This window comes from Anomaloglossus baeobatrachus, chromosome 1 (assembly GCF_048569485.1).
Source record: "Anomaloglossus baeobatrachus isolate aAnoBae1 chromosome 1, aAnoBae1.hap1, whole genome shotgun sequence".
In the NCBI taxonomy this organism is placed as follows: Eukaryota; Metazoa; Chordata; class Amphibia; order Anura; family Aromobatidae; genus Anomaloglossus; species Anomaloglossus baeobatrachus.
The window spans coordinates 854,419,962-854,436,445 of NC_134353.1; the positions used below are offsets into that span (position 1 = coordinate 854,419,962).

The 16,484-nt window shown below is 44.1% G+C and overlaps 1 protein-coding gene across 1 annotated transcript in view; it reads left to right on the forward strand.

The window, feature by feature from the left end:
- SV2C (synaptic vesicle glycoprotein 2C) overlaps positions 1 to 16,484 on the forward strand; it is a 377,261-nt gene that overhangs the window by 296,876 nt on the left and 63,901 nt on the right. Inside the window, exon 5 of the mRNA XM_075325504.1 lies at positions 15,731 to 15,864. Coding sequence (XP_075181619.1) covers positions 15,731 to 15,864 — 134 coding nt within the window. The remainder of the gene's footprint in view (positions 1 to 15,730; positions 15,865 to 16,484) is intronic.

Consider the following 16,484-nt stretch of genomic DNA (forward strand, 5'->3'; position numbering starts at 1 on the left):
GGCACTCCTCGCCCGTGAGTGAAAAGGATTGGTTGGGTGTGGGGATTGTTTATTGTCCGTGACGCCACCCACGGTTGTGGTGATTGCACCACCGCTGCTCTGGATGGGGATCCCGGGGATGGTGATGCGGAGCAGCCAGGTGTTGTGTTGCTCCTCCGTGGGTAGGGGTTGGTGATCCCGGGGCCCGGTGATGGCTTGGGGGGTGCAGGGCCTGGTGGGCGCAGGGATGCGGGGGCAGCGCTGTGCCTTGCGGCACTGTGGTACTCACTCAGCCTGAGACGTTGACACAGTTTTTACGGTAAACCAAACGGCTGGTAAGACGGTCCCACGGACGGCTGCACTTGCTCTCCCGGTAGGTGACGGTGATGTCCCTTTTCCTAGCACCTTGGTGTACTTGTTGGTTGCGATGGGTCCCCACCGGTAACCCGCTCCCCGGCTTCAAGCTGGACCGGAGGAGCTCTACTCTTTGCCCGCAGGCGCTGGCCCTAAGAAACTGGTGCCTTGGCGGTGGCGGTGTCTCTCTTACACTGGCTGGGCTGTTGCCTTCAATCGGGACTTGGTTGTTGGGGGATCTACGTCCCCTTCACTGACGGATTCGGCAAATTACGGTGACTCCAAGCCTTGCCGGGGTCCGAGAGGCCCCTGCCCTGGTGCTGACTGTCCTTCGGAACACTGCTCCAGACCACCGGGCACACAGCCTACGGGGTCCTTCCAGGAACTTCCAAACGGTCTCCCTCCAGACAGTCACCGCCGTTGCTGACCTTGCTGACCTGTCCTGCACACAGCTGGACTACTTCAGGCTTCTGCACACTCTTTCTGTTCTGTCACCACTCTTGCTTTTCTCCTTTACCACCTTACTCCGCTTCTACTTTCACTTCCTTAGCTCATCTTAGCTCTTTACTCCTTCACTCCCCTAACTGTTCTGCCTGGTTTCTCCCGCCTCCAGAGCTGTGTTCTCCTTGGTGGGCGGAGCCAACCGCCTGGCCCACCCCCTGGTGTGAATCATCAGTCTCTGGAGGAAGGCAACAAGGATTTTTGGTTAGCTTAGATGTTCCTACCTGGGATGTAGGGTGTGGTGGTGTGTGACCTGTGTCCCCTGGCTTGCCCAGGGCGACACAACAACATGTATAAAAATTATCATGTGATCAAAATACTCATTTGCCTAATAATTCTGCACACGGTGTAATAAGGGAGGACACTATGTAATAAGGGAGAATGCTTTGTAATAAGAGATGCCACTACATATAAAAAGGGAGGAGTTATGTAATGAATTAAACTATAAATAATAAATTAGGAAGCTTTCAATTAAAGGACAGTGCTATACATCAAAAAGGGAGGAAGTTATATTATATGGGATGGAGCTATAAAGAGAGGAGAGGTTATGTAATAAGTGATGTCACAATAAGAGATATATAAGAGAGGTAAGTATGTAATAAGGGACTGCGCTATACATAACAAGAAAATACACTGTATACTAAGGAATGGGGCTATACATAATAAGGGATATTATTTAAAAAAAAAAACCCTCCCCAATTCACTATAAGAAAGTGTATTTTCCTCTATAATCACTCCTAATTCATTTTAACAGCTTTTATCATCCTCCCTATACCTCACATCATGCTCTCTACCACTGTGTAAAAAAAAAATAGAATCCCTCACTACTCTAGACAATCCCTTACAGAGCTAAAGGCGGCGTTACACACTACAATTTATCTGACGATATGTCGTTGGGGTCACGCATTCCGTGACGCACATCCGGCATCGTTAGCGACATCGTTGCGTGTGACACCTACGTTCGACTCCGAACGATCGCAAATAGGTTGAAAATCACTGATCGCTAACACGTCGTTCATTTTCAAAATATTGTTCATCGTTTGGATCGCAGCAGACATATTGGTACGTTTGACACCCTGCAAATGACGAACAACATCCACATGACCGCCTTGGTCAAACAATATATCGCTGAACGATTTTGTGTCGCTTGTGCGATCGTTACCTGTGACCGCTACTAAACGACCTATGTGCGATCTCAGCAAATCGTAACTACGATCTGGGCGTGTCACATCGCTCATGAGATCGTTAGATAAATCGTAGCGTGTAAAGCGGCCTTAATTCTATCCTCTACTGGCTAGGCTAGATGATGCAGATGGAGTAATGAGATAATCACGCAATGATGCAGAGAGAGGACAAGAAGCTGAGGACAAGTTCCTGCGTCTCTGCAGCTACCTTTTATTGTACAGTGGAAAAACAGAAAAGGCTCCCTTCCCAATGTGCAGCTGATGTCAAAATATATTATGAGGGCGATTTGGGCATGGGCCCCTGTAACCTTAATCTCCGGATGATAGGCCAGATTGCCCTCATTATAATCTGAACCTGCACAGGCGCCCTCTACCTCTGGGCTTCTGTGCAGCTGAACCGACTGCACCAGCGGAATATCCGCCTCTGACCATGAACTTGTCTAATAGCAATGCATATTTTAACACCTCTAAATAATACATCATTAGGCCTCTTTCACACGTTCGGGAAAAACCAGGCACGTTTTTCACGGACGTGTCAGAGGTGCGTTTTGACCTCCGTGACCCGTGTTTATGGGCTACATGTGTTCGCCGTGTGTTATCCGTGATAACACATGGAGAACGGGAACTTTCTACTCACCTGTCCCTGGTGTCGCTGTCCATGGTGCTGATCTTCCGTCTCCGGTCCTGCCGACTCCCCGCTGCTGCTGGTTCTGGCCGCAGTGAAGAGAATATTCAATGAGCATAATGAGCGGCGGTCGGCAGCAAGTGACAGCAGCGGCAGAGACAGGAGGGCTGGAGAAGGTGAGTAAAGGTTTGTTTTTTTTTCTCACAGACACATGTCTTCTCTCCGGTGCGTGTCACACGGAACACATCCGTGTGATCCGTTTGCATTACGCGTGACACGTTTGCGTTCCATGTGACACCCGTGATGCCAGAGAGAAAACGGACATGTCGGCGTGAGAACCACACGGACACACGTAAGTACGGAACGGACACACGTTCCATGCGCAAATACTTACGTGTGTCCAAAACCATAGGAATACCTAGGTGTCTCCGGTACGTGAGAAAACTGCCAAACACGTACCGGAGGCACGTACGTGTGAAAGAGGCCTTAGATCCATTAAAGGACAAGTATCATATAAATACAAAAACAGCTGAACGACTGTTCAGAAGGACCTTAATAATAGCAATGAACAATGTAAACCAGGGTGTGATAATTGTAATGTTCCATTAGTATATGAGACTTCACGGTGATTTGTTTTACCATATTTGCTTCAATGTTTCTACTTTCTAATCTATCACTTTGACTGATTAGTGATTCTTGGTGATTCATTTAGTCGTTCCATGAAGGCAGCGGACTGAGAAGGTGATATTGAATTTCTGCAGTGAATTACAGTTTTACCATAGTTAGAACTCTGCAAAACTCTGTCCGTTTGCTAGCTGAAGGGTTTACTGAGCTCATATACTATAAAATTAGGAATGGGATATAATAATGGCGTCTTTAAATTGTATTTATACACTACTGATTGCCAAAAAAGGTACCTGGTTGGGGGTTGAAATTTGTCAACTTTATTTTTCAGTTTTTCTGGACTGTCAAAAAAAACAGACAGGCTACATTTTTAAAGACACATTGGAAAGCCGGAAAGCCATAGCAAACTATTAGATATTTAAGGCTATGTGCCCATGTAGTATTTTTATGTGCACAAAAAAAAGCATGTTTTGCCAGGAAAAAAGCTGCTGAAAGAAAAGTGTTTTTCATACATTTTTGCATTTTTTCATGCTTTTTCACATGCTCTATTTCATGTTTTGTAATGACAATCACAGGAGTTCAGGCGCTGTACTGCCACAATTGCCACCAGGTCTCCGGGTGATGTTACAGGCGGGACTCAACTCTAACTCCCTGGAGCCGTGCTCGTGCTGCCCCTGGCAGTTTAACCCCCTGAAGGCTGCGATCAATGGGATTGCAGCATTCAGGAGGCAGGGAGCAGAATCGCTTACCTCTCCATGGTGATCGGGTCCTTGTAATGCGTTGACCATGGTAAACCTGGGTCATCACCATGACGACTCCGGGTTACTAAGGTACAGATCGCCTCGCAGACCAGGGCACTTACATCACTGGAGTTCCCTCCAGCAAGGTCCCGCGGTAAATGCCGTAAGGGAACCCCGGTTATGTCATAAGGTGAATCGAGTTCTTGCTGGTGTATCACCAGGGTTTCCTGCACCTAAGCATAGTGGTCTTTACTGCAGTACGTAGGTGGAGGGAACTCCGGTGACATTGGTGCCCTGGAAATAAGGATAAGTGAACGGAGTTCATGTTGGCGGATCTACAGGAAACCCAGTGATTCACCAAAATGAACTGGATTCACCTTGTGACATCACCGGAGTTTCCTGCAGTAGGTCATGCGATAAAGATTGTGAGATGAGGCTGCAGGGAACCTCAGTGACATAAAAAAAAGCACGTAAGCATGCACAAAAAAGCAAAGTGGGCATTACACATGCGTTTTTTTCTGCCTTTTTCACTGATTGCATTGAAGTCAATTGGGGAAAAAAGCAGGGAAAAAAAGGCTTCTTCTGTCAACAACAAAAAAAGCAACCGAAAAAGAAGCAACGTGTGCACAGCAAGTCACGATTCTCATAGACTTTACTGGGATGATTTTTCCTTGATTTTATTGATTAAAAAAAAAGCAAGGAAAAAAAGCATGAAAAAAAACCTCTAAAAAAAGCCCTGTGGGCACAAGGTCTAAGATACATATCTCTAGAGCCCAAACTGTAAAATGCTGAGAACTACAATCAAACAAAGGTGTGCAACCTTCTCTAGCCTAAAAGAAAAAATCATGGCCATGACAAAAAATTTTAACGGAAGAAGGAAAAAGTGCTCTTTTTTACTGACTGTCCAGAAGTTTCTGAGCAGGTGACCACCCCGCTAGGGGCTTAAACGAAGCTTGCCTAAACTAAAGATTTTAGACGGCTATTTCCTGAAGGACAGTGGGTGACAGTACAAATTATCTTCCATTGATGGGATGCATATCTGCATTTTTGTAATGAATTGATTTTTATTCAATCTAAGTCCACAACCATATAGAATATTTAACTGAAGGCTCCTTTATTAAAATTATATGGTTCTACCATGTCAGTATTGGACGTGACAAGCACTAAAAGGACAGGCTATAATGGATTTTGGAATGTTGGCCTTGAAGGTGTAAGGGGTATGGGTATTTCACACATCCGGTTTTAGCAGTGCGGCTTAATCCGGCTGTGAAACCTATGCAACGGATGCGGTGAGAACACTGCATCCTTTGCATACGTTTTTTACATGCGGCCCGTCCGTTTTTTGCCGCTTGCGGCATGCTGCTGAGCATGCGCAGTGGCAAAAACCGCATGCGGCGGCCGGATGCAGTTTTTGCCGCATCGCGCCGCATCCGGCATCCATAGGGATGCATTGGGAAAAGCGCCGCATCGGCCGGATGCGGCGCGATGCAGTTTTTTTTGCCGCACAAAAAAACGTGCCAGGCAAAGTTCCATCCGGCCGCCGCATCGGCTAAATCTGCCGCATGCGGCAAAAAAACGGACGGACCGCAAGGCCATGCGGCACAATGCGGCACTAATTAAAATCTATGCAGGAAAAACGCAACCGGCAGCAAAAAAAAAGGGTTGCGTTTTTCCTGCAAAGTGCCAGATTGTGCCGCATAGCAAAAACCGGAGGTGTGAAAGCAGCCTAAGGCTCATTGAGTCCATACACATACTTTCTATAGAGTGTGAAATATTAACACTTTCATTTCTAGAGCGCTCAGATTACATGGAGCAGTGGTTTTAACTTTGTGCAAGGAATTTCCATGTCACGTCCCTGGAAGAGTCTTTAATAACAAGCTCTGATGTCTTGCTGTTGGTTTTTTAAGGTTGAGCTGTAATCAGCTAGCATACACATATCCCTTTAAGATTTAGCAGAGCTTACACCAATGGTGGAAGGTCACAAGACTGTTTTGTGCTCAGGAGCTGGGGGTCCCATCACCTGCCTGGCATCTGGACACCTATTTCGACGTTTGCCATGTTTGTGGGCCAGACGTCAGGAGGACTAGGTGGAAGCAGAGTAGTGAAGAAGAGACAAAGTAACACAGTAACAGAAAGGCAGCTAAAGTACAGCAGAATAACTCCAGCAGGCAGTTAAAGGGAACCTGTCACCACTTTTTTGGCGTATAAGCTGCGGCCACCACCACCGGGCTCTTATATATAGCATTCTACCATGCTGTATATAAGAGCCCAGGCCGCTGTGAGAACATAAAAAACACTTTATAATACTTACCTAACGGTCGCGCGGTGGGCCTAATGGGCATCTCCGTTGTCTAGCACCGGAGCCGCCTCTTTCGGCCATCTTTGTGCTCCTTCTTCTCTAGCCGCGGTGTATGACGGGTCCGACGTCATCCACACTCACCGACATTCAGGTCCTGAGCAGGCACACTTTGATCTGCCCTGAGCAAGGGGAAGATCAAAGCATTGTAGTGAGCCTGCGCAAGATCGGCAAGTGTGTATGACGTAGCCACGTCATGCACACAGGCTTCAGAAGAAGGACGAAGATGGCTGAAAGAGGAGGCGCCGGCAACGGAGAAAGGAGACGCCCTTAGGCCCACCGAGTAACCGTTAGGTAAGTATTATAAAGTGTTTTTTATGTTCTCACAGCGGCCTGGGCTCTTATATACAGCATGTTAGAATGCTGTATACAGTATAAGAGCCCGATGGTGTTGGCCACAGCTTATAGGACAAAAAAGTGGTGACAGGCTCTCTTTAACAGGTGAACCAGCAGGAGACAAAAAGTAGTCAAACACTCAGAGTCTAAAGCCAGGAAAGTCAAGTCACTGCAAAGGGAGTATCAAAATCAAATCAGAAAACAGAACCGTGTCAGAAGCCGGGAGATCAGGTATGCAGAGAGAAACACAAACAACAGGCAGGAGCGGGAAGTCAGGGGCTGGGACAGACGGACGAACGGGGTAGGGTACAAGTCAAGGCATAATAACAAGGAGTCAGATCAAACAGGAATTCTCACCAGAGCCAGTCACAGGCTGCAGGGCAAAACTATAACCAGTACCAAAATGCAATTACAAGACCAGATATAGTGTCTTCTGAAACCAGAACAAGGCTGATGGGAGTTAACCCCTGACATGACCAAGACAGGTCTGGGAAACTCTGGAGCAGAGAATCCCGGTCCTGGATCATGACACTCGGGTACTTGCGGAGCTCGGCCAAGTATCGCAAGTGCTTGTATGTTTTGTCTGTGATACAACCACAACACATATTCTTGTTTCACTGTATGATGTGTGCAGGCACCCGTCCCCAGGGAGAGCCATTTGCAATCTCTGAATGCCTCTCACTGAGGGTAAAGCAACGTTTTCCGTTGTAGTGTGTCAAAAGGAAAAAAAAACCTGCCCTCCCTCCTCCTGGAAATGCTCCATTTATGGCTGGTTGTATGTGGGCAGAGAACCAAACTACGCAATCATTGACTTCCATTGTACTTGTTACTCGATTTAGGCACTTTCAAAACGTCTGACCTGCTCGACTCAAGCACTGTGCACATGTGCATTTTATTGCTCATCTATCTCGTTTTTTTCTACCTCATCTGAAAGCATGATGAAGGAAAAGAGACCCTGAATCCAACAATGTGTCACTTAGTATACTGGGTGCAGCAGTTCTCAGTTTTTAGATTTAGAAATGCAGCAGAGTTGAGAGCTAACCCCGCCCACATCAGGCTTTCTCTGTGCAATGTTGATTGAGAGTGAATTGCTTATCGTAGGAGGGGGCAGAGTCGGACAAGTGCCGGTGTGCCAGCTAGTCACAGCAATGATAATCACCACGTGATAAAATCTACAATTAATGTAAATGACAACACACAGCTTTACATGTGACACATCATTGAATTCTGTGTTTTAACCACTAACTCATACTGTCTTCAGATTACATAGCAAAAACCTGCTGACAGATTCCCTTTAATGGCTCCTGGGAGCAAATTGTGTAGCCCAATTTGAACTTTTTCAATGGTACCCCATCTATGTACACCCCTGGTCAGTGCTTGGAGAAGGAGAGAGAGGTTGGCTGAACAGGTACGAGCTGTGGCCAGACTCCAATCTATTGATAAGGTCAGGCATCCCAATGTTTCTTTGGCTGACATTAAAACTATTGTAATAGATATACAGTAGAATAGAATAAAATAGAATAATAGAATAAATATCAGCAAGCTACAGAATATTGTCATTAAGCCAATTTGATACTATCCTCACTGAGGACCCTCACTGATAATATTCCATATATATGGAGTATTACCTAGCTGGAGCCAGTTGGGAAACCATAGGAGAAAAAGCCCTTTACAAGTGTAAAAGAAAAAGTAATTAAATGGTTGAATCCATGACTGTAGCAGATAAGATAAAACATAACACAAAGGGCTGAAACACATTCACTGCAGCTTCAATATTTGGGTGGAAAAAGTGTCTCAGCCGCAGCTCATTAATCATTTTATCAAGGCCGGTTTCTGCATTATGCTGTGATTATAGCCAAGGGGAAATCTACATTCACTGCACTTATGGGGTGACGGAGATAAACCTGAACTGTGGATTTAATGATAGATGGGATATTGTCCGGATGGAGAATGGACGGGATACTATGGTAGCAGTGCTCAGCAGGTATTACTGACATGTCACCGAAGGACACCGGATAATAAATAGAAACGACTGAACGGGAATGTAGAAATCGTAACTGGGAAGACTTTTTGTGATGCGTCATCTTTTTGCTAATGTTTCTCATAGGGAAGGAATATGCATTTCATTTTAGTTCTATGAACCAAATCCTATTATATAAATATTTTAAATACTGAAAATAATGTTTTAGGGGGAAAATTCTTTGAAGTGACCCTGTCACCAGATTTATCACTTATAATCTGCGGCCACCCCAAGTATGCTCTTATATACAGCATTCTAGAATACTATATACAGTATAAGTGCCCAGGCCGCTCTGTATAACATACAAAACACCTTTTATTATACTCATCTGCGGGGCGGTCGGGTTCGATGGGCATCGCTAGTTTCGGTACAGTGCCTCCTATCTTCTTGCAGTTCTCGTCCTCCTTCTCAGCTTCGTGTGGATGATGCGTCCTACTTCATCCACATAGAGTCTTCTATTGTGCTCTTGCGCATGTGCACTTCTCTCTTCCCTGCTGAGGGCAGATCAAAGTACTGTAATGCAGGAGGACAGTGATCTCAAGAAGAGAGGAGGCGCTGGATCGAGACCACCAACGCCATCGGACCAGACTGCCCCGCAGGTGAATAGTTGTTTTCAAGTTATACAGATCGGTTTGGGCACTTATATATAGCATTCTAGAATATATTCTAGAATGCTGTTTATAAGAGCTTACTTGTGGTGGTCGCAAGTTATAAGGGACAAATATGGGGACAGGTTCCCTTTATGGTCATATTGGGGACACATATACAGTTGAAGCCAGAAGTTTACATACACTATCTAAAAAGACATAAATGCATGTGCTTCTTTGTGTAGCATCATGGGAAAGTCATAAGAAACCAGCCAAGATCTCAGAAAGAGAATTGTGGACTTGCACAAGTTTGGTTCATCCTTGGGTGCAATTTCCAGATACCTGAAGGTGCCTCGTTCATCTGATCAAGCAATTATACGCAAGTACAAACAATGTCCAGCCATCATACCACTCGGGAAGGAGATGGGTTCTGTGTACCAGAGATGAACTGATTAGCCATAATGACCATTGTTATGTTTCGAGGAAAAAGGGAGAAGCTTTGAAGCTTAAGAACACCATCCCAACGGTGAAACACAGCGGTGGCAGCCTTATCTTGTGGGGTTGTTTTGCTGCAGCAGTGACTGGTGCACTTCACAAAATAGATGATATCATGAGGAAATAAGATTATGTGGCAATACTGAAGCAACATCTCAAGACATCAGCCAGGAACTTAAAGCTTGGGTGGAAATGGGTCTTCCAAATGGACAATGACCCGAAGCATACTGCTAAAGTGATTACAAAGTGGCTTAAGGATAACAAAGTCAATGTTTTGGAGTGGCCATCACAAAACCCTGATATCAATGTTATTGAAAATTTATGAGCAAACCTGAAAAGGCTGGTGCGAGTCAGGCGACCTCCAAAAATGGCTCAGTTAAACCAGTTCTTTCAGGAGAAATGGGCCCAAATTCCTACCAACTATTGTGAGAAGCTTGTGGAGGGATATACAAAATGTTTCCCCAAGTCATACAGTTTATGGGCAATGGTACCAAATGCTAATAAAATGTATGTAAACTTTGACTTTGCAGAAAGAAATAAAAATGTCTTAAAACATTCTCACTCTCATTATTCTGGCATTTGGCAAATATAAATAATTTTGGTTCCTATTTGACCTAAGACTGGAAAGGTTTATTCTGATTTCATGTCAGATAGTGAGAAAAACATGCAGATGTGTCTTTAAAGATAGTGTATGTAAACTTCTAGTTTTAACTGTACTTTCTGTATAGCCTGTATGGCGCATGTAACAATTACAATGTAACAATAACAATTAGTGCATGTCAATAAATTTGAATATTATCAAAAAGAAAATTTATTTCAGTCATTTAATACAAAAAGGGAAACACATTATATAGAGTCATTACAAACAAAATCCTTTATTTCAAGTGTTTATTTCTGTTAATGTTGATGATTATGGCTTACAGCCCATGAAACCCCAAATGTCATTATCTCAGAAAATTAGAATAATTACCACAAAACACCTGCAAAGGCTTCCTAAGCATTTAAAACGATCCCTTAGTCTGGTTCAGTAGGCTACACAATCATGAGGAAGACTGCTGACTTGACAGATGTCCAAAGGCAGTCATTGACACACTCCACAAGGAAGGTAAGCCACAAAATGTCATGGCTAAAGAAGCTGGCTGTTCACAGAGTGCTGTATCCATGCATATTAATGGCAAGTTGAGTGGAAGGAAAAAGAGTGTTAAGCCTGCTTTACACCATACGATCCAGCATACGATATCGTATGCGATCGTACCCGCCCCCATCGTATGTGCGGCACGTTCAATTTGTTGAACTAGTCGCACAAACGAGTAACCCCCCGTCACACGTACTTACCCGTCCATACAACATCGATGTGGGCGGCGAACATCCACTTCCTGCAGTGGGAGGGACATTCGGCGTCACATCGACATCACGCTTCAGCCGTCCAATAGAAGCGGTGGGGCGGAGATGAGCTGGACATAAACATCCCGCCCACCTCCTTCCTTCCGCATAGCCGGCCGGGAGCCGCAGGACACAGGTAAGCTGCTGTTCATCGTTCCCGGGGTGTCACACACTGCGATGTGTGCTACCCCGGGTACGATGAACAACCTGACGTTCAATTTTTAGGAATTGAACGACGTGCATGTGATGAATGTTTTACCATTCACTCGCAATCGCACGTAGCTATTACATGCTACAATGTAACTTACGATGCCGGATGTGCGTCACTTACGACGTGACCCCGACGACACATTGTAAGATATATTGTAGCGTGTAAAGCGCCATTTAGAAAAATATGCACAAGCAATCGGGATGACCACAGCCTTGATACGATTGTTAAGAAAGGCTATTCAAAATCTTGGGGGAGATTCACAAGGAGTGGACTGCTGCTGGAGTCAGTGCTTCAAGAGCCACCACACACAGACATATTCAGGACATGGGCTACAACTGTCAGAGTCCTTGTGTCAAGCCACTCATGATCAATAGACAACGCCAGTGTCTTACCTGGGCCAAGGAGAAAAAGTGGTCCAATGTGTTGTTTTCAGGTGAAAATAAATTTAGCATTTCATTTGGAAATCAAGGTCCCAGAGCCTCGAGGAAGAGTGGAGAGGCCACAATTCAAGCTGTTTGAGGTCTAGTGTTAAGCTTCCACAATCAGTAATGGTTTGGGGAGCCATGTCATCTGCTGGTGTAGGTCCACTGTGTTTTATTAAGACTGTTGAGATGATGATGATGATGATGAGACTCAAGCGGTCTCTCGGGATCTGACTGCTGTTCCAAATTATATTGTCGTGTGTGCACAGCGAGAAAGAATAACAATTAGTTGAATCAATTATGACTCTCTCTCTCACGACTGGCGAGCCGACTGAGACTTTAATCTTAGACAAAGCCTTTATAGGACCAGGAAGTAAAGGGTGGAAAAAAAAGTATAGTCCAATCAAGTATCACAGGTCGGGGCTTCAAGACGTATAGAAATATGTATAGCGTCTACTGGACTGGTCAGTCAAAACTTTAGGAATTCTCCTTTGCTCATCATCTTGGGTGTAGACAGGATGTGGCAGCCATCTTCAAGTTACATGTGCTACATGTGGATATATATTGTATTAAAAAAAACACACTGAATAGGCAATGTGTGTATATATATATATATAATATATATATATATATATATATATATATATATATATATATATATATATATATATATATTAGTAAGAAACAAAAGCATGCATAAATATGTGTGTTAGTTTACTTCTACTAAACTATATACCTGAGTCTATGAAATGGCTAAATTAAGTATTTTTGGTTACTCAATTCTTATCCTCAACAAGACCAAAGTCCGTGCAGCCGGCTACCAGGAAATTTTAAAGCTCTTCATGCTTCTCTCTGCCGACAAGCTTTTTGGAGATGGAAATTTCATTTTCCAGCAGGACTTGGCACCTGTCCACACTGCCAAAAGTACCAATACCCGGTCTTAAACCCGATAGAGAATCTATGGGGTATTATCAAGAGGAAGATGAGCGACACCAGACCCAACAATGCAGACAAGCTGAAGGCTGCTATTAAAGCATCCTGGGCTTTAATAACACCTCAGCAGTGCCACAGGCTGATCACTTCCATGCCACGCTGCATTGATGCAATAATTCATGCAAAAGGAGCCCCGATCAAGTATTGAGTGCATTTACTGTACAGACTTTTCAGTAGGCGCCAACATTTCTGAGTTTAAAATAATTTTTTCAGTTGGTCTTATATAATATTCTAATTTTCTGAGATAATGACTTTTAGGTTTTCATTGGCTATAAGCCATAAGCATCAACATTAACAGAAATAAACACTTGAAATAGATCACTCTATGGCCCCCTACACATATATCTTACGCTGGACAAGTGCAGGTGCTGGTCTGATCACACTTATTGTACGATATTTTTCCAGACAGGCCACCACCTAGTTCAACTGGATGTTTGTCCAAGGATGCATATTTAGCTAAAATGTACTGCGCCACGGAGACCCGCTGGCTCCCGACACTGCAATACTCACCGCCAGCCAGAGCTAATAATGCCAGTCACAGGCTGAATATAGCAGTGATATCATGCGTCGCCCATAGCAGGCTTATCGGAGTCAGCTGCCAGCCTCTGTGCCACCTATATAAGTGCATGCTGCATGACATGGGAGTGGGGAACAGTTAAAAGATTTTTTTTTTGTTGTTTTTCTTTTAATGTGTTAGCAGAGGAGAGGAAGAACAGGGAAATCATTACAGAATGGGCCCAGGAGGGTTATTACACCAGGACTGGGCCCAGGATGGGGCACATTATACCAGGATGGGGACATTATTACTGGAAAGGAACTAGATGGGGTCATTATACCAGGAAGGGTCCTAGGATGGGGGACATTGTACCAGGATGGGAGACATTATTACTGAAAGGGGCCCAGGATGAAGGACTTTATATCAGGAAGATGCCCAGGATGGAGTAACATATGTTACTGGAAGGGTTCAGGATGGGGACATTACAGAAGGAGGGTGACATTATTACTGCACGTGACCAAGGATGGGGAATATATCAGTAAGGGGCAAGGGATAGGGGACATATATTATTGGAATGGGCCAATATAGGCATATTATACCAGAATGGGAAACTTTACTGCTGGAAGGGGCCAAGGATGGGGAACATTCTTACTGGAAGGGCCACAGGATGTTGGAAATTATATCAGGAGGAGGCACAGAATGATGACATTATTACTGGAAGGGGCACATGATGTGAAATATTCTTACTTAAAGGGGCACAGGATGTTGGAAATTATTAGTGCAATGGGCTCAGGATATGGGACAACATAACTGGAAAGGGCCCAAGATGGAAGACATTATACCAGGAAGAGGCACTGGATGGGTGACAACAAATATGTCTTTATAGGACTCAGAATGCTACAAAGGCCCATACATGTTATCAAAATGAGATGATTCCCCAGATCAAAATTTTGCACCAGGACCCATCAAAATCTAGTTATGTCTCTGATTTCAGATCAGGATTGTAAAAAATCCAAATGGAAACTGAAGCAGTATTGTCATCAGTTATCATCCAGTGGAGGTACATCAAGTTCAAAACCTGAGCCTGAAGCAATGGAAATATGTGATCCCAGGCTTTAAACAGAATATATTTGCATGCCATCACCAGAACGTAACAACGGTGTCACAAGAAACTCAGTGATTTGTATATTAAATGTCCCAACTACTACTACTGATGAGTGGTGACCACTGATACGGCACAAACATGTACCTGTGTGAAAGGAGCTATGAAAATGTGGAACAGAACTGCACAGAATAGAAGATGCATAAGAAGAGATCTGAGGGCTACATTACATTATTATTAATACATTTTACTGAAAATTCTTGAGTACCTTTTTCGGGCTCATGAGAGTTCTTAGTGGCCAGACCTTCAGCGATCAGTAAATTATCCCCAATCCCACGGATAGCTGATGACAACTTCATATTTAAGATCTAACCCTTTAAGGTCTCCATACACATTTGGATGTCAGCTTACGATGTTGGAGGACAGAAGGATTGCACGGTTGGAACTTCAAAGCCAAATCTATTTGTTTTCAGAGTGATAAACAGCTGCAGAGGTCCCTTTTTTCATTGAAAACACATGAATCCTTGCCCCGAACCAAGTGCTCATGTTTTTGGGGGAAGTCAGGAGAGACACTTATTGTCGCCTGCTATCTCTCTCATGTGTATGACCACCCCTACCCAAGAACAGTTATCCTTGGGGTATCCTCACATCTGTATTTTAGTCTTGGCCAGGATCATTTTTTTGAATACTAATGGGGTGATCTTGTAGACCTCGCAATTTACAATGACTATAATGGACGAAAAGCGTTGACTTTGGATAAGTTTGGTCTGGTTTGAGTATTAAATATGAATGTATACATGATTTTTTTTTAACACCCAATGCCCCGATCCATTAAGACTGGTGTTTCAACTGACGGTTTTAATTTAGGGGAGTGCAGGAACAGGATGCGTTGAGTTCAGTAGAAGGGCATACCACTTAATGAATTTGATGCATCTTATCAGTGGTGTGAGGCTCCTCGGCCCTTGTCAGAAATGTTGCTCCAGTCAGGGCTATTATCTGCTGAATCGGACCAGTATGTTTTGCCGATACAGCTCGAAACTAGGTCCAGCGTCATTTGCAAACTTTCTGGTATCAGTACTGGCATCCATTGAGGCATAACAACGGAGCCTGACACAACTAATACAGTATATTTGACCTAAGTTGGATGAGATCTGTCTGTTTCTGCCCCAAATACATAGTCTTATTTGCATGTAAGAGTCTAATTGAGTTTCTTGTGCCAGGCCTGCGTTATGTATGATCTTGTCATTGGTATCTTTTCTAATAACCTTTGTAAGTTGAACAGGCATATAACACTAATCTGGTTGAATTTTTTTTTTTTTCAGGATGGAGTTTTAGTATGGGATCAGCCTATCAGTTCCACAGCTGGAGAGTTTTCGTCATTGTATGTGCCCTACCGTGTGTCTCTGCAGTCGTGGCTCTGACATTTATGCCAGAAAGTCCACGATTCCTTTTAGAGGTGAGAATTGAAATGTGAACTACAGTTGTCATAGAATACTAACGCTTACTTCCATAAGAAAGAAGTCCAATATTAAATGATCTGGTCATTTAAGATTGTATACTGTGGACCTTTATGTCTGCCATAAATGTCTGCAAAATTAGAGAAAGATCTGGAGACAATTGCATTTTTTATGGGATCCGCTTCCCCTTCTGCCTCTGTCTGTCTTCTTCTGTCTTTCTCTTTGTCTGTATTTTTCTCTGTCTTCCTCTGTCTGTCTCTTTCCCTGTCTGTCTGACTCTTTCCCTGTCTGCCTCTGTCTGTCTCTTTCCCTGTCTGCCTCTGTCTGTCTCTTTCCCTGTCTGCCTCTGTCCATCTGTCTCTGTCTGTATATTTCCCTGTTTGTCTCTTTCCCTGTCTGCTTTTATCTCTCTTTCCCTGTCTGTCTTTGTCTCTTTCCCTTTCTTTCTATTTACCTGTCTTTCTGTGTCTGTCTCTTTCCCTGTCTGTCTCTTTCCCTGTCTGTGTCTGTCTGTCTCTTTCCCTGTCTGCCTCTGTCTGTCTGTGCCTATGTCTGTCTGTGCCTGTCTGTCTGTGTCTGTCTGCCTCTGTCTCTTTCCCTGTCTGTCTCTCTGTCTCTC